Raw genomic sequence first — 18,295 nt, 5'->3', positions numbered from 1 at the left:
ATTGATTGCTATGTCCCTACCTTCTAGAAGGTAAAAATAAATTCATGGCATTTGCTGTATTTTTAGAGAGCTTGTTTTAACAGTCTGTGCTTATGAGAAATTTATTTGGAACTCATTTTGACTGAGGAAAAACGAGTAATGAAAAAGATGACTTGAACTTGTCTCCTGAAATATCTGTATATTTAATATGCACTTACTGTTTCAGACAACCCTTAATAATGACGTCATGAAACGCTTAATGTCTACCTGGAAAAGCTGTTCTGAAAGGATTGTGTCTCTTATTTGCCAACATAAGTTTAAAAGTTACCAAAATTAAAGACATAACATATTTTTACATTTGAAAGATTATACTTTCTACACTTTTACATGTTTTGAATAAACTTGGTTATTCAAGTAGTGATAACATAATTATCCTGTTCTGGTTTAATAGTGTGTGTTGGCATAACCACGGCACTCCTTTCCACCGCAACCCACACCCATGGATCAGTCTTTCTTCAAGAACAACTCCAAAGCAATTTCTGTTATGCAAAATCTGAAATCTTACTGTATTCAGGGAAAGTAGTCCACTGCAGCAGTAATGGTTATTTCCTTTGAAGGAAGTGAAATGGCAAAATTATATTCTATCCAAAATTAACTACTTCAACTTTTATTTTGACTTGGAAAGGGATTACAGTCCTTTATTTTATTTGTTTAATTTAATTGGTATTGCTGTAAGTAATGTTTATAATACCAGACATCACCAAAAGGCCTGGTGCGATTTCTGCATAAAGTAAACTATTTTAGAAGCACATTTTTGATGGAATATTATATTAATGAATTGAAATGTGTAGAAAGGCATTTTGCACCTGTATTAGTTTTAGACAAAACTTTGGTGATGCCCACTCATGCAATGTGTTAGCTCCTTCACGTAGCTTCAGAGCCAATGACATCACATCACCCTCCATAGCCTTTTCATCTTATGCTTAAGATGCTTTGGTGTTCTGTGTTATCCAGAGCGATTTATCAATGATGATAATACTGCAGTCAAGTTTGACAAAGTTTTTTATGTTAACATATCTATTCAGGTAAACAGACAGATCTTACAACAAACATTATTGAAAAGCAGTATGTAATTGCCTTGTGATTTATTTTTATCTTTTTTTTTTTTTTTTTGATTGATTTTTAAGATCAGTTGAACAGAACCTGTAACTTTTTTTAATTGGGTGAAGTAACCAGTAGTGAAAAACATTAGGGCTTAGAATATTTCCATAATGGGCAGCCATCCCATTCCCCTACTATCTGCAGGCAAGTGTCTGCATGTAATATTCAGAAAAGTACTGCCAGGGACAAATTCAGATTAGCATGCACCAGTCCAACAATGTATTTATTGAGGGAAGTTCAGACAGTGTATCATATCCTTGTTTTATTGTACTAGTTTAGTTCATGAACTATCAGAAACAAATGACCACTAAGCTGTGCAATAAATCTCTTCTATTCATAAGCAGTTAGTGGGGGACTGCATAAATCTCTGACAGCGTTAATATTCGTGCATGTTTTAAAGTAGGAGTAACAAAGCAAAAATGATTGAGATTTAGAATCAAAGTTTAATAATTTTCTTGCCTGATGGGACTGCCCTCCCCCCCCCCAAAAGCATGATTTATAGCAGCCTTTACGCTTAATTTTAAAATACAATATAATTTTCAGAAAACACTTTGCCAGTTGCATCATCATTGGTTACATGCTCTACAGTGTAATTAATAAATTTATAGAAAGTTCATTTGAAATGCATGACTTACTGTGCTGTTTGATTTGTGTCCCCTGGTGTGTTTTTTTTTTTTTTTTTTTTTTGTTTTTTTGTTTTTGATTTTTTTTGCAATGCATTTTAATGTTTTTCGTGATATTGCAGTGGACTAAAGAGGAAGGACTCCGACAAGCTGCTGCCACTGCTTCCAATCAGTTTGTCCCTTTGAACACTAACCCAAAAGAGGTCCAGGCGATGAGGAACAAGGTCTGGTATTGTTGCTAAGATCAATGACTAAATACATTTGTAGTTCACATGTTTTTAAACCTGCAGTGTCCATCAACGACTTTATTTAAATTGCATGCTAAACTAGGATTCTTAAGGGTGTGTTTGTTGTTGCTCTTATTGAATATCTGGGGGAAAATGGAGGAACAACCCATTTGTATGTAACCTATGAACATTTTACTTGTACAGAAGGTGCTTGGTGATTTACATTTTCCTGAAGCTCAGCTCTAATTAGTGTTACCATTTTCCGTAATTCAACCTTAAATGCACTCAACCTAAGTATTTCTTTTTAAAAGTAATTTGAACTGTAAGCCTACCGGCCGCCTTCGCCCTTGAATCAAGCTTTCCACTATGCAACTTACGTTCGCAGACAAAAGTATTGGCACCCTATACTTTTAATGTAAGAATTCAAGAAAACATTAATGCAAGCATTTAGTGAACATTAGCCACCAATTACTATGACAGACCAAAATAGTCTCTAGTAGTTTACCAAACAGTCTTTTTAAAAAACTTTTTTAGAGCAGTTAAGCAATTTTTAAATATGTGTTCATGACAAAAGTAAAAATGTAATATAACTCATTTAAACTCAATATATGAATTGATTAGTAATTACACAGTAATTAAGCTGCATTATAAAGGCAATAATTAATCTATTGAAGAAAAACAGTTTGGCAACAAAGCAGATGATGATCATCAAGACAAAGGAGTTGGATTCACACTGAACCACACAGCCAAGACAATTTCTTAAATATGCTATGAACAAGAATCAAGCATTCTTCAAGAAAATTCTCTGATCTGATGATAAAAATAAAAAGGAAGTACTAAATCAGGGGTGCCAGTACTTTTGTCATAAACAAAAACTTTAAATGAAAGTAGTTTTATTTTTTAATAAAGATTAATAAATTGGTTATTTGCTTACTAAATGTGATTAACACTTACTAAATGCTTGTGTCTAAAGAGTAAGTAGCGGGTTTAGAAAAATACAGCGTTTTACATCCCTACGTGTTGCTACAACTGTTTTTTCCCCGTCTAGCAATGAAGTACAGTGGTGTACAATATATTAAAACATTGTATATGGTGACAGTTTTTGAAAAAAAAACTAAAATGGTTTCTCTGACGCGATCACGCTGTAAATAAGTTCTGGTAGCATAGTTTTGTATGCTGAATACATATTTTACTAAATAAAAACATTTAAAATTATAAACATTTTATGTGTTTTAACTTTTACACCTGTTTTTTCTAAAGCATTTTAAAATGTGGCATGTACAGATGGTATAGACTAAATTATTATATAGCATAAAAACATTTTTACATTGGCATTTGTTTATTTTTATAGATACGTGAGCAAAATTTACAGGATATTAAAACTGCTGGCCCTCAGTCTCAAGTGCTTACAGGATCTGTGATGGATCGAAACTTTGTGCAGGTGAGTGCAAGATTGAAATATTTTTTCTATTGCAAATTACTAACCATGTGTGCCGTCCTATCTACATCTAACATGTAATTGTAAAATTGTTCTTTGACTGCAGAGAGTTACAACAATCTGGCAGGTAAGTGTTAGGTAACCACATGCTGTGTCGTAACTCTGCAAATATTCAAGTTGGCTTTTTATGAGCTCGGTTTTAAAAACAAGGCTTCAGTCCAAAAGTTAAAGCATGTCCACGCGTAAATATGGCCATTGCTTAAAATGCAATTCAGTCATAAAAGTGCATGTAAGATTTTCAGCAGTAATTTTTCCATTTATATATCTTGCATTACTAGTCAGGCTTTCAAAATAACTTTCATCTGGTACTCCTCCATCATTTCTATGTATTTTCTGTGGTGACAACAATCCCATAGACACAACTGTAAGAAGCTTTTAACAAACTGACCACATTCAATTGTTAACAATGGTGGGGGGAAACTATTGTCTTGTTCCATTTAATACTTTGTCATCAGTTTTTAAGAGGAGTTTGACTTTTACCTAAGCCTGGGTAATGCTGAGCATAATGTACATTGTAATAAATGTAATTTGCACTTCAGATTTCATTTAATTGTGTGTACTGGTTATACCAGCTGTTTCCCAAAATCTGTTTGCATACACCAACCTATCTGATTGAATTTAGGGGGAAACATACATGCACAGAATTCTATTATTGTGAAAGCACATATAAAATAGTTTTGAAGTGTATTATGAAGTTTGACTAGTAGACGATCTTTCTATTCATACCCCATAACACCATATCATATTGTGTGTGGTGTGTGTGTGCGTGCATGTTGTCAATATCACATTTTATCCATTATGAATGTTCTGTGCATGCTGATGGGCTGATTTCAATTTCTTGGTTGTTGTCAAATCCAGGGCTTGGTTTGCTCTGTTTTACTCGGTTTACTGTTGCAGGATGCTCCGCTCTCAGACTGTACGGAAACAATTGATGGGCTCGATCTCACAGAGCAGACCTTTAGTCCCGCTAAAACTGTTAGAAAGGTACTTACTGCCCTGTCGTTAAGCTATAACCCTGCACTCCTTCTCCCATTTTTAACCCAAGCCTGTTTGTATTCATTTAATACCCCTTTTTTCACCCTTAAATCTTAGCTAGCTAATAATGACATCCTTGTGTTGAAACAGTAATGGCTAGAAAGGCATTGTTAAGCCTTGTTTCCATGTGCCTGCCAAAAAAACAGTTTGGTTTTGATTGAACAGGATACAAGTTGTACAAGATATAGAACCAAATATTATAGTGTAGAAATGACACTGGAAGATTTTAGACCTTTTACCAAGTTTACAATGTATTTTCCCATGGCAACAAAACATTTCCATAAATAAAATGATATCAATTAAACAATGATCCTGTAGAATTATATTATCCTGCTTGTGTTTGTGGCTTGGTGCACTGCAGAATACTGGCACAAATTTTGATTAAATGTAGATGGAATGACTCATTATTTCATCTTCAATGCCTTTCACAGAAAATGTAATCAAGTTGGTGTGTGTATGTTTGTAGTAAATCCTTGCAATGCAACACCAGGTAGGTGATTATGTCACATTTAATACAGCCCTGTGATTGGCCAGGATCATTTATCATTAGCGTTGTAGCAGGAAAAAATTGTTCTGAAAGCGATCGAAACAATAGCTGTCATTATTGTTATGATGTGACCACCTCCGTTCGTTTGAACTGGAACAATTTTTTTTTTAAACATCGTTCTCGTTCCTGGTGTGACCGGGGTGGATATGTAAAAAAAGCAGATAAATTAATCTTGTTTTAAATACCATTGAACAAAGCTGTAACAATTGCTGTACTATTTTGTTATTGTTTTGATTCATCTTATTAGAAAGCTCCCCTAAATCCCTTGTTTAGAAAGATACAGGGTATTAATGCTTGTGACAAAGTAGTCATCTGCCGTGTGGATTCGCTTCTGAGTGACAGGCAGGAGATCGAGACGGAGGTAGAAGTTGATACACCCCACAGGCAGACGGACAAACAGTTGTGGCTCAAAGCAGTAGGAAACCTCTGTATTTATTTATTTATTTATTTATTTATTTATTTATTGTCTTATAGTGAACAATGGCTCTCATTTCTCTCCTCTCACTTGCAAACTCAATGTATCTTAAATCTGTCATCTGTCATCTCACACACACACACCCAGACCCTCCCCCTCACTCATTGGTCCAACACTCCCTATCTCTGACTGCTTGTGTCAGACCTGCTCCCACCCCCCTTAGTGACTCATTCACACTCTTTCAGCTCTGTTACACAAGCACCAAAACACACAGAGAATGGTAACAGATCTGAACAAGAATAACAGTTTACAAACAAACATTATTTAGAGAACTCTCATCCACTTCCCCAGTCCACAATCAGGTCCATTCCCACATTGTTCCCAGCTTTTTGAAGCAAAGTTGCATTGTTTGCTGACTGACAGAGTTCTAAGCATGCTTAAGCACACAGCCTCTAACAGAGACATTTTATTTATACTGAATTTTTGTGCTGATGTGCATCGCTTTTCTCTTTCCAGCTATGCTTGCTTGCTGTTGCAGTCAGTGTTTTTTTTCAAACTAATAAACCCGACAATGTGTACAAGGATTAAATAGCCAAACTACAGTACACGGGTAATCGCTCATTAACGAGATGCAAACAGCTGGTTGATCGATCTGTCAAGCTTTTACTACAGTAAAGTGCTGCCTTTTTTATCGAAATATATGTGAATGGCAAGGTAACAAGGTGAAAACAACTGATTTGTGGATTAGTAGGAGTGATTACTACAGTAATAAATAATGCGTTTGTTATTTAAATCTATGCGAATGGCACATAACGAGATCCAAACACCTGAGTTTGCCCAAAGCAAATGGCAGGCTTAACATGGTATAAATGCTGCCTTTGTTATTGAATTCAATGGGAATGGCAAGCGCTATTTGTCCGATATAAACGGCTGCCGCGACTACTTGCATTAAGCACACTGAAACCAGGGATACATTAGCTGGAAAACAGGCCCAAGTTTCCAATTAAGGTAGGCATATTTTTTTTTATTTTTTATTTTGTATTAAAAAAAAAAAAAAGGGCAAAATATATTTTATGCATATGCAGGCATTTTATACTTGTTTATATGTAGATACCGGTATGCCTGACTTCCCTTGCCCCTGAAACTGGTACGTGAGATTAAAAGGTTGAAAACCATGGTGATCAAAGGCCACGGTGATAGAAGTTGATTGGCTGATGTTACTGAATCGTTTTCTAATTTTACTATATCCTGTACTTCTCATGAACAGCTTAAGTATATGCTAATGGTTTTGTATGATATTAATGATTTAATATATATCTTTTTTTACAGTATGTGTTGATGTGTATATAATTGTCACTTGGCACAAACTTGTTTTTTTAATTTGTGATAGATTTAGTACCAGAAGTATTTATTTTGTGAGGTGACCAGATAAGCATGACCAATGAAACTATTGCATGAATCCTCCATCAGATTGCTTCTATTTGAAATGCTCTAAAAGCTTAAGGTGAACGTGTCCATGTTTCTGTGTTGATGGATTCCGAGGTTTTTATTTGTTGGTTACAAAGTCTGTTTTGTGTCCTAATGGTAATTGTCTGTGTTATGTTAGATGCATTCTCTCCTGGTAAAAGTTTCTGTTTTACCTTTGTCTTTGATGCAGTGCTGTGTTATTTGTCATTTGAATTAACTTCTATCCAGAAGTTTGTAAGGATGCCCAAAAGTTTATGGTATAACAAATAATTATGAAGTTGAAAGTCCTTGAAATATGTTTTAGAGGGTGATTACAACATTCTAATCCAATTAGTTCTCATCAGCTGGTTCTGTAGTCTTAAACCTAAATCCTGTTAATTTCTCTTCTGCAGTTATTGTCTCATTTAACCCGCAACGGGGCAGGTCTGTCTTAATCCTTTTGTTACATTTTTAGACCATAACCTCCAGTTCACAATTTCTTTGTGTGTGGAAGGCTGTATGGTCTACAGTGGTTGGAGTAAAAAGCTGAAGGGTCTTTGTTCAGACACTGCTGTAATGTGGACAGAACTACACTCATTTTGCTAATAATATCTTGCACATTAGTTTGAACCCTCTAAGGTTATGCAGTCATTGCACACTTTTTAATGTTCAATAGTCATTATGAAATATAAAATGCATAAAGTTCTTTAAAGCGTGGATACTTTTTCTATTACTGGTTACAAAAGTTTTCTATTTATACAATATTTATTATTATTATTATCGGTTATTGGTTATTTTTTTCACATTGGTGCAGATTGTATTTTGGGATGAATACATTGATTTAATCCAGTTACACTTAAAATAATGGCTGCAAATTCCAATGAATGTCAGTGCATTGACTGCTATTCTTGTGGTGTTCCACTTGAATTTATTGTGAATTCGTAGCCATTAAAAACAAAAACACAAACAAAAAAAAAAACATCAGGACTAGAAAAATAAATTTAATTTAAAGGCTTATCTTAGTGTTACCATCTAGCCCTTTGTCTTTTATGTTCTGTTAAAGGACAGATGGTTAGGAATTTGAAAGAGTGTAAAGCTGTACTATAAAAATTTAGTCTTACGGTCTTTTTATATTTTTTCCAGGGAGAGCTGGTGACTGCATCCAAAGCGATAATTGAAAAGGAGTACCAGCCCCGGGTGATTGTGAGCACTGCAGGACCAAACCCATTTAACAAGTTCACTGACCAGGAGCTGGAGGAGTATCACAAAGAAGTCGAGCGCAAACAGAAGGACTTTGAAGGTGAGTGTCTGCACACTTATTTCAGAATCATTATTTTACTACAATAGGATCCCAACTGGCAGAAGTTACTATTTTTTCACCTTTCTATAGCTGCAGGTTTTACAAAAAAACAGATTAACACCTGTTAAATTATTAATGTAGTTCAGAATAAAAAGTTTAGACTCGTCAGGCCTTTAGTACTCTACCACTGTTTGTAAGGGTACCGTGTACGCTGTTTGTAACCAAGATGAAAGATGTAACAAAAGACAGAGGAGTGACTCCTAATTGAAGTAATTTGGTACTGGTTCCCTAGTATACCCTATATACAAAAGGGAAAGGTTTTAAGTGCTAGAAAAACTAGCATTGTGCAACATTCATTTGCCAATGTGGAAAATACAAAAAGGAAATAGAAGTTTGTCATTCATTTTAACCTGAATCAATGCCCTGTTTGGTCATTTTATTGTGGTCCTCAAATGCAAAATATTCTGTTAGCAACAGTGCTTCAGTTATTCTCATTCTGTGACACTAAATATTAATTGAGGTGCTTAAAGGTGACCGTCTTTGTTCCGGAAAGTTTGTCATGTTATTTAACGTTACCTACAGTTTTGTTATTCATAATATAGTTGAGTGCGTTCCTTTTTGCATCCGTGTAACAAATGTGGTGAATGCGGATCCGCGGTCCGTTCAGGTGAACATGCCTGGTTGCCTATTAATTGAGAGTGTTGTATTGTATTTACAGTATAATCGCAAATCTCAAAAAACTACTCACTTCTAAATCTTTTGTAGTCATTTTTGTATTACTTTAGTATAAATACATGTTAATTTGGATTCATATGTTGTTTTTTTCTGACTTTATCTGAACTAAAAGACACAAAAGCGCCGTTTTCTCATTGGAAATAGTGATATTTTGAAATGTATCTGTCCTGGTCACAAAAGCAAAGTTTGTGGGGAATAATAGCCATTTTCTGTACTTTTGAGGCATAAGCAATTAGGAAATAACACTCATTACCCAGGAACAAAAATTGTAGTGTTATTATTGTTTTTCATTGGTATGTCAAACGAGCTGTTTAAATTCCGCTGTCAGTTAAACTGTAATCCACCATTGCTGGAAGTCACTCCTGTGATGTCACTGGTTAGAGAAGGCAGCAGGAGAAGTATGTGAAGTAAACAAATATCAACAATGGCAAGCAAAGCGTCAGTAAAGAAACAAACAGTCAGGTGTACATTGTGTAGCACAAACTACTACTACAAAGAGACAAATGTGCACAACCACCGTCTGCCAAATCACAACAGTGATAACCGGTTAAAGTGGCTGCAGGCTATATAAATGAAAACTGTCCCAGACTTAAAACATGCTTGCATATGTGGCATTCACTGCTTGACAGTGATTACATTTTTAAACTTTGAACAGCACTTGCGGTAACTAGAGAGAATGAGTATGCAGCATATGTACTGTGCTTGTTAGGCTTCTGCATACAGCAGCAACAAAGATTCAAAGGTGGACAAGAAGTGGCTTTAGTGGTGCCGTTTTGTGAGAAAGAAACTATGCGCACAGGGAAAAAAGTAATAAAACTTAACAATAATAATAATACTTATTATTAAAAGAACTTAAAAGAACTTATCATTTTAAAACATTTAAAGCTCTTATATGTATTTAATACCTATGAAGGGGATTGTGTATAATAATGTAATGCGTACTACAATTATGAAACACATACGTACAAACACGGGCTGTCTGCTGGCAATAGGTCGTATAACAGAGTCAGCTCAGATGTCTGTAAAAGGCAGCCGTCCAGTATCCAGTACCTCTCTATCCAGGCAAATAAATTTGCCATTTTTCGAGATGCAGGGTGGACCTTGGCCTGACGATTTTTCAAAAATTCTGTGCTGTATACAAGGAATTCCAAAACAACAAACACATTCCTCATGACTCGGCATTACTCTGCAGTTACAGCAGCTGCACCAGAAACTGTGTGCTGTTCTGTCAGAATCCAGATCTCTCACTATCTGGATTGGATTTCCAGGAATCTGAATCCTTTCTTTCAGTTTCAATAGGGCCTATTTGGTGCTTTGTGATTGGCTGAAATTTATACAGCACTGGAATGTTTTTACCAATAGATTCTAGCTCTTCAAAGTCTGAAAAACTGTCCCCTCCAGTGCTCTATTTACAAACCAGCTGGTAAAGTGCTTCAAAACTCATGGGACAACTGTCAATATGGCAGAACACATCAAAATTGAAGTGCCGGTTGCCATAGTTTTAAAATTCTTTTTATTGTTATATGATAAGTACAAGAGTGTTTGGGTGGGAAATGTTATCTTTAGCACTTGATGAATAACTTTAACACACAAAGTCCTGCCGTTCCCTTCCCTATAGATATAAAAAAAGTAATTTTCAGGTGACAGTTTTTTATTCAATGGCCATCCTACTAATTTGTATGTACATCTGACACCAAAAAGTGGGTGCTTTTAATAATATTTTCTAAATAGACCAAAACATCACATTTTAAACAAGACTTTAAGAATTGTGTTTTGATATGTAATAAGATGTTTCATGTCGCTGCACTAGACACGGTGTTCGAGCAGGCAGAATCTATTACATTGCATCCAGTTCAGGAGGATACAGAGGTTGGCGTTATACCCCAGTGTGCTAGCCAACAGAAGCAGCAGCATCCCTCCAATTGCCGTAATGAGCCAGAAAAATCACTTGATAATGGAAAGGAAGCAAGCTTGAACAGCTCCATTGGGCCCGCGGACTCCCTGCCTTGCCACAGCCCACAACACAGCCCTGGACAAGAATCGTCAGAGGCTGAGCGCGGGAATGCAGAGCAGCCTGGTTCAGGGGAAACGGATACCGTCGAATCTCCCCACAAGGAATTTCATTCAGCAGTGATCAAAGCTCTGAGCTCGAGCTCTGATCTTTTTAATGTGACCTCAGGTACTACTGAGCAGCCTTGGGCTTTGACAAAGAAGGGCAGTCCTATCCTACTTTCACACTTTGGAGATTCTTGGTTCACAATTTCCCCGTTTTCTGAAATGCTGAATGGTCTTTATTGTTTGGTTAAATTTAATATCTGGTTCTTAATCCAGTGTGGGGTCTTGGCTGCATTGCGGTGTTTTTGTGATTTTAATTGATTTCTCTGTGATTACTTGGTAATTCTCAAGATGATGGTTAATGTTAACACAGTAAAACGCCTTTTAATCGGGACATTCCATTCCTTTAAACTGATCTTTGTCTGCTGTGGGCCTATATATATATTTACTAATATTATTGTAAATTTTATAATCATCTTCATTTCTTCAATTTTCTTTGTTTTGTTGGGTGACGGTCCATTTCATAAAACCTTTTTAAACTTTTCACTCTTTCTGTTTGTGTGTGATAATGTTTCAAAACAATTTTATATTTCTCAGCACTTTCTATAGCTTTATATACATTACATGTTTTATTGTCATACATGGAGTACACCTTTTACAATGTCTGTATTGCTGCCAGCAGTAATTAAAAAAAAAAAAAATAAAATATTAACTTGTATCCTTACCTTAGTCTCTTAAGCTTTTCATTAAATGCACTCTAATAACTACCAATTGCAGTAAACATGTTCATTTGAAAAGGTTAATGTCATCTTAAATTATAAGAAATACATATCTTCCATTCATATACACACATGATATCTGTTTATTTTAGGTAACTTGCATATCAAGTCAGATGTTGTAGTCTGCATTATTACAGTATTTTCTCTCTCCTATTCTGTTTAGACCCATCCCAACTGGTGCCAGAAGAAGCTGAAGAAGTGAAGGAGCAGAGCCCTGCAGTCCCCACGCCCACACGCACACCACCAAGCACCCCGACTAAAGCAGAGGAAGGTACGGTATTCAGAGTCCCCTTACTTCACTGATAGCATGGACAGTTCAGAACTGGACTGGGTTTCGCTAATGTTATTTCAAATAATGTGGTTAATTGCTGTCCGTGCCATTTAAACTTTTGTGATGGTAAGTTCTGTGTTTGTGAGCAATATTGAGGAAAAGAGGTGTGTGTAACTAGGAGATTGAAAATGTTAAAGGCAGTCGCATTTTAATAATGTGTACTGAATGGAATGTAAATAATATTTAGCACTGATGTGTATTAACCTTTATTATTTTAAACGTAATACACTTGTCAGTTTGCTGTAATTCATGACAGTTGGGTTGGCTCTTTCCTTTTACAAAGTAGCCATGTAGGATTTCATAATTTATGTTAATTTTATTACTATTCTCTAAAATGTGGGAGTTACTGTATATCCTAAACTATGTGACAGTGTCCACACCCCTTGTTCTTTATTGCATTTGGATTACACCTATCGTGTGGGAGACGGAACTGTTAAATATGAAGGATGTGTTTTATTCATTTTAAACTGGTAACATGAAGTAACTATAAAAGTGCTGAATTATGCTTAATTTAGCTTGTAAAACTATTCAGCCAAAATAAGCTTCGGAAAACTCTACGATAGAGAAATATGGGGAATTTATTTTATTTACCAGGTCTTTCAGACGGGTGTAATCTAATCCCTGTGTCTCTTTTATTGTGTTTGTTCTGTTTTTTTAGATTTGTATGTTAGTTTACCACATATCTGTCCTTTTATTTCCCATTCACGTTGCCATTTCATTTCTGGGGTCTTGTTTTTTAATTTAACATGTTGGCTGTGATGAATGCATAGACATTTTTCTACTTGTGTTTTTTCCTCTTGTGCCTACATTACAAACAGGAGATGGATATGCTAAAGAGTACCTGTTACCATAGTAAGTACTGTACATCTCATGTTTGGACATGCCTTCTTTTTAACCTTTTCATGCATGGCTTGACTACCCTGCATCTTTGTATTGTTTTATGCATTTGCTCTCTTTTGAAAGTATTACTATTTTGTTTTTCTTTTGATGACGGGAACTATTTCAGAAGTCATTCCCGTAGAGTGATAAGACTGATCCCCACCAAATCCAACACTAACACAACTGGGTGGTTGTTCTAACAGCAATTTCAGCGTAATAGATGCAACCAAGTTTGCCCGATACAAATTGAAAGCTGGATATACATTAGATATTTAAGAAGTCCTGACCTGGTTCTACTGCATTTCAATAGCGGTCTGTCTATCCTCAACACCTACTTACAACAGCGTACTTCTGTACCATTATTTATTGTAAAATATATATATATATATATATATATATATATATATATATATATATATATATATATATATATATTTGTATGAATAGTGGAGTCATCAACATTTGTACACTTTTTTTTTTTTAATAAATGGAGTGGCTGTTGTAGAAAGATATTGAAGTACAGTGGAATAACATGTATACAACCATGTTCAGTTTAATTGTAATTAATGGTACTTTACACTTCAACACTTTTGATGTCCATTCTGAAGTAATTGTGCTTGTTCTGGCAATGGACACATTCTGCACCTCCTAATCAGTACAAGACAAAAGAATTACAACTTAAATAGGACATTCTTGGGGACAGGAGAAATACTAAAAAATTGCTGCTGAAGTGAAAGGTGTCCTTCCATGATGGAGACATTAATTTCAACCTGTGATTCAATATCCACTTTCCAGATTTAAATTATCTCCTGGTAAAAATGTTGTGGGTAAATAAATCTGGAGTGCTCAGAGGTAGTCCTAGCAACAAAAAGCTTATGTGTAACTGTTTTTTTTTTAATGTTCTTTTACTAGCTTATCTTAATAATTTAACAGTGGTGTATGAGTTTGTCATAAATGCTTAAAATCCTTAACTTATTATTCTGTTCACATAATCTGTTACGTTGACCTTTTTTCATTGAATTTTGGGTATTATAAGAAAGTAAAAGCTTTGTGTTGCGATATCAGTGCTTGCAAATATTAATACGTTTATTACAAGTATAATTTTTGCTGTTTTTATTTAAAGCTTGCTAATGGCTAAGCGCTATACTGATATTGTTTCTAAACGATAACATATACATTGAGGTGTAGGAAAATGTTTTGATTAAGTAGTCATTTAACACAATACACACAGGGATGCAGGTAAAGCAGAACTGGTCTTAATGAGGATGGTATGGTTCAGAATATCACAGAAAAAGTACTTTGACTGGGGAAATGTCTAACCTGATGGTGACAATACTTTTGTTGTTTTGTTTTTTGCTTAGATAATATGCTTTATGTCTCTTAATGGTAATAAGAGAGATTTCGAAAGTTTGACTTCTCCCGAAATTATTTTTGCCATTTGGCATCTTCTTAAATCAAGGCAATGCTTTCCCTCATAATAGTAGACTCCAGTGCATAAATGACAAATTGCTCAACTGCTTTTTTTTTTGGGGGGGGGGGGGGGGGGGTATTTATTGCATTAGAATTATTACATAAGGTATAAAAGTGCTACATGATAATTTACATAGGGTTTGTGTCTGAAGTTCTGTTGTTCTGAATTAGTCCCTTTAGAAATGGTTCTTTGGGAGCTGGCATGATTTAGAGGGCCAGATGTTGGTTTAAAAAAAAAAAAAAAAGTGGTGAAACAATATCGCACGACTGTTAGATTCAGGAGCCTTTATTGAAAAAATAAAAATAATAAGTTCAGAACCCTGTGTACTTTTAAAAGAAGCACATCTGTGTACATATAACTTACTTCAACAAATCTAAAAGGAAATGGCTAATTGCAACTTCAACTAAACTAGGCTGTGATCTTAGATATGCATTATATGCAGGGCTGTGTTTTTTCATGTTTTTTCTTTTCCTGTTTTATTAAAACAGGAAAAGAAATATTTAGTTGTTATACAACAAATAGTCCTACATATTTAAATGCTTACCTGAGAAGCAGTAAATCTGTAGAATATTTCATTTATGTCCACCTTTTAAATACATTCTGTTTCCACTATCCGTGAATTATCAAATAAAATAAAAATGCAAATAAATGCAAAAATAGCATGTGAAATATCCCATTTTTGTACTGGAGAGTGATCTTTAGCAGAGATTTCTGATCTTTGATGCAGCTGGTGTCTTTTTCAATGAAAACATTATAAAGAAATTGTGCCGTGTGTTCAATCATATATTGGAAGCAAACTGAACAGACTGCCAGGTTCCTAAATGCAGTGTAACAGGTAGTGTGTCAATAAAGCAAACGTTTGCTGTATTTATTTTTAAGTGAGAAATGTGCACATTTACAGTATTTAAGAAATTGAGTATTTTCACTGTGAACTACATATTACACAGCATTGGGTTAATTTCACGGACGTCTGTGATAACTGAAAAAAAAATAGTCATGTATTTGTAGATATGCAGCAATATTGGCTTCAGAGTATTACTTTTTTTTTTTCTAGTTGGCTGTTCTGGCTGAGTTAACATAGTTAACATCTATATACTGATCATTGCTGCTTATATAATGAATAAAATATCGTATTCAGTAAAAGATAAGACTGGTAGGTCTGACAGGTGATAATGAATGCATGTTTGCTGGTAAGGTTACAGACTTTTTAAAAAATCAGACTTGCATGTTCTGATCTGTTATTGAATTGTGCCCTTTATCTCTGCTTTCTATTAACGTTTCCCTTCCTCCCCCTCCTTTTGCGAATCCTGTAGAATCCCAACAGGAGCACACATACAAGGACGAGAGCGATGCAGCAACTTTGAGACAGACCCTTCCAGACCTGACCCCTGATGAGCCCTCAGAAGCCCTCGCATTCCCTACTTTGGGAAGGGAGGAGATTGACAGCCATCTAGAGGATCTGACCAAAAGCCAGACTGGGCAGCAGCAGTCTCCCCCTGTTGAGGACCACGACTCGCAACCCCCTCCTGTTGAACAAGCAACCACCCAGGCCCCTGAGGACACAGCAGCTGCTGCTGACCCAGGTAGTGACGAATCCCCCAGCAAGTCCCCATCCAAGAAGAAGAAGAAGTTCCGCACGCCTTCCTTCCTGAAAAAAAACAAAAAGAAGACAGACTCCTAAAGACCTACACATGCAGTGCAGTTCTGCTGATATGCACAGCTATCATTTTAATGTTTTTGTCTTTTAAAGCAAACAAAAAAAATCGAAATAGATTAAAAGGAATGCAGAAAAAAGCTTTGTGTACCTAAGTTGTTAATTTGTGTAATCAGAAACATGATCCGAGAGAACAAAAAAGGTGCTAATCATTTGTGTTTTTGATGGCAGATAACCACTTGTTTTGATCGGGCATTGTGCAGAACTTTGGGTTTTAGCTCATTTTCTAATAATTGTGACCAATTAGGATGTGGCTATACTGAAGTTTGCTATTTGATGGTCTAGTGTTAAGGCTGGATACCAAACAAATACTTTGATCCCTAATTGTAGGCTTGGACAGCTTTCAATTTATCAGTTGACCTTTTCTTATCACTTTATAAACTGGAGAAGTTTTGAAAGCATTAGAACAAATACAAAAAATGAAATCATTATCAATAGATTATGGTGCCAAAAATTTGTTGCAGTGTATTTAAATACAGCTGATGGTAGGTACATAAATTGATTAGTTTATGTAGACCTTTTTTGAGAAGAGGATGAAAAATATGAATATTTGGCATTATAATTCTAAAAGTGCTTGTTTTGTCTTTCTGCGAGTTGAGTCTAAACAGAGTCAGTAAATTTTGCCTACTGCCCTACTGTATTCTGAGCCATTTACCTTCTCATTTGCCAGCTGAATTCAAATTGAAATGAACTATCAAAAAGTTAAACCAGGAATACAAACTTCGATATAGGATTGAAAGAAAAAAAAAAAAAAATGTTGATCACAAGAATGGTTCCTTGGAATTCACTGCTTGTTTATTCAGACCAACCAGTTACTTTGTGTCCTTAATATTATATAATTGCTAATTGCTTCTTTTTAACCTAGTTGAACATTTGACCTTTGTGATCAGTTAGGATGTGGCTATACTGAAGTTTGCTATTCTAATGCTCTTGTGTTAAGGCTAGAGTACCGTCTGTAGTGTAATAAAAGAACTGGCCTGTAACAATTATTTCCCTAGGAGTTGTTTTTTTACACTGGAATCCAAGCTGCAAAACCTTGATGCCATTTTATAAACCACTAAAGACTGGTATTTGTCACAATAACTAACTTTTGCATATAATGAATACCAACCAGTGTAAAACCCTTTCCTATATATATTTTTGTCAAATCTCAATTTGTCAATTAAAAACATAGCCTTGCATTTATTGCATTTACATGCTTTTTCCAGGAATGATTGTCACAGCATGATTTTACGTTGAGCACAGTAGTTGCCCATTCAACTCGGCTGGACTGTGAATAAGGTAAAAACGAAAAATTAAAGGTGTGTTCTTTTTAACATGATAGAACTGTATTGTTTAAGGCACAGTTCCAGTGTACTGACTTCTTTTACAATCTGTGGTATGCAAAATAGTGATGAAATTCAGAAACAGTCAGTTTTTATAATGTAGTTAATCTATCTGTGTAGCATGTGGTGCCTTTCTGTTTTATATACTTGAGGCACTTAACATACAAGCCTTTTGATTATGTAAGCTTAGCTTGGCTAGAAAGACAATATACCCAGAAATGTCCAAGATACTAACTGCTCTTATTCAAAGATGAAAGCTTGAATAATTTTAATACATGTACTTTGATTTTTTTTATATACAATATACTGTATGTCTATATTGGGTGAAGTGCTAGAATTTTCAGCGCAGGAATAGTTATGCTACCAATGTTACAATATAGAACAAGCTATTGGATTTAATGGATTCGTATCCCCTCTTCGAAAATAAACTAAAAAACAAACATTAAAAAAAAAAAAAAAACATAACCTGAGATATTAATCACACTGGACCAATTATGCACTTGACCAGTCTACAGGCCAGCCTATTGTTATAACAAACCACTCTGAAAAACTTCAGATGTTTCTGAAGGACTGCATGGCATAATGGCTTTGAGCTAGTATTTTAACCGTATATGTCCTCTATACATGAAGGCTTTGTAACCTTTTTTTTTCATTGCTTTGCTTATTAATCACGATTCAATTAATCGTTGGTAAACTGAGCCAATATTCCCTAGGTTCAGAGCAGGATAATGTATACTTTTGATAAAACTGGATCTGACTAACAACTGAAAATAAA

General features: G+C 35.2%; 1 protein-coding gene across 8 annotated transcripts in view; it reads left to right on the top strand.

Annotated features, from left to right (window-relative positions):
- Window positions 1–16,251, top strand: part of LOC121319647 (alpha-adducin-like) — a 60,446-nt gene extending 44,195 nt beyond the window's left edge. For 3 of the 8 annotated variants that reach the window (XM_041257309.1, XM_041257280.1, XM_041257289.1), the window contains exons 11-17: window positions 1,886–1,987; window positions 3,342–3,431; window positions 4,386–4,472; window positions 8,075–8,231; window positions 10,777–11,145; window positions 11,964–12,071; window positions 15,795–16,251. In XM_041257309.1, the coding sequence (XP_041113243.1) occupies window positions 1,886–1,987; window positions 3,342–3,431; window positions 4,386–4,472; window positions 8,075–8,231; window positions 10,777–11,145; window positions 11,964–12,071; window positions 15,795–16,162 (1,281 nt within the window). In that variant the 3' untranslated portion in view covers window positions 16,163–16,251. Of the gene's footprint in view, window positions 1–1,885; window positions 1,988–3,341; window positions 3,432–4,385; window positions 4,473–8,074; window positions 8,232–10,776; window positions 11,146–11,963; window positions 12,072–12,949; window positions 12,985–15,794 lie in introns of those variants that run through there. The other 5 variants (XM_041257299.1, XM_041257318.1, XM_041257327.1 and 2 more) reach the window with 4 other exon arrangements.
- The last annotated feature ends 2,044 nt before the right edge of the window (window positions 16,252–18,295 follow it).

This window comes from Polyodon spathula, chromosome 1 (assembly GCF_017654505.1).
Source record: "Polyodon spathula isolate WHYD16114869_AA chromosome 1, ASM1765450v1, whole genome shotgun sequence".
NCBI classification, from domain to species: Eukaryota; Metazoa; Chordata; class Actinopteri; order Acipenseriformes; family Polyodontidae; genus Polyodon; species Polyodon spathula.
This window is presented reverse-complemented; position numbering and strand designations above follow the sequence as displayed.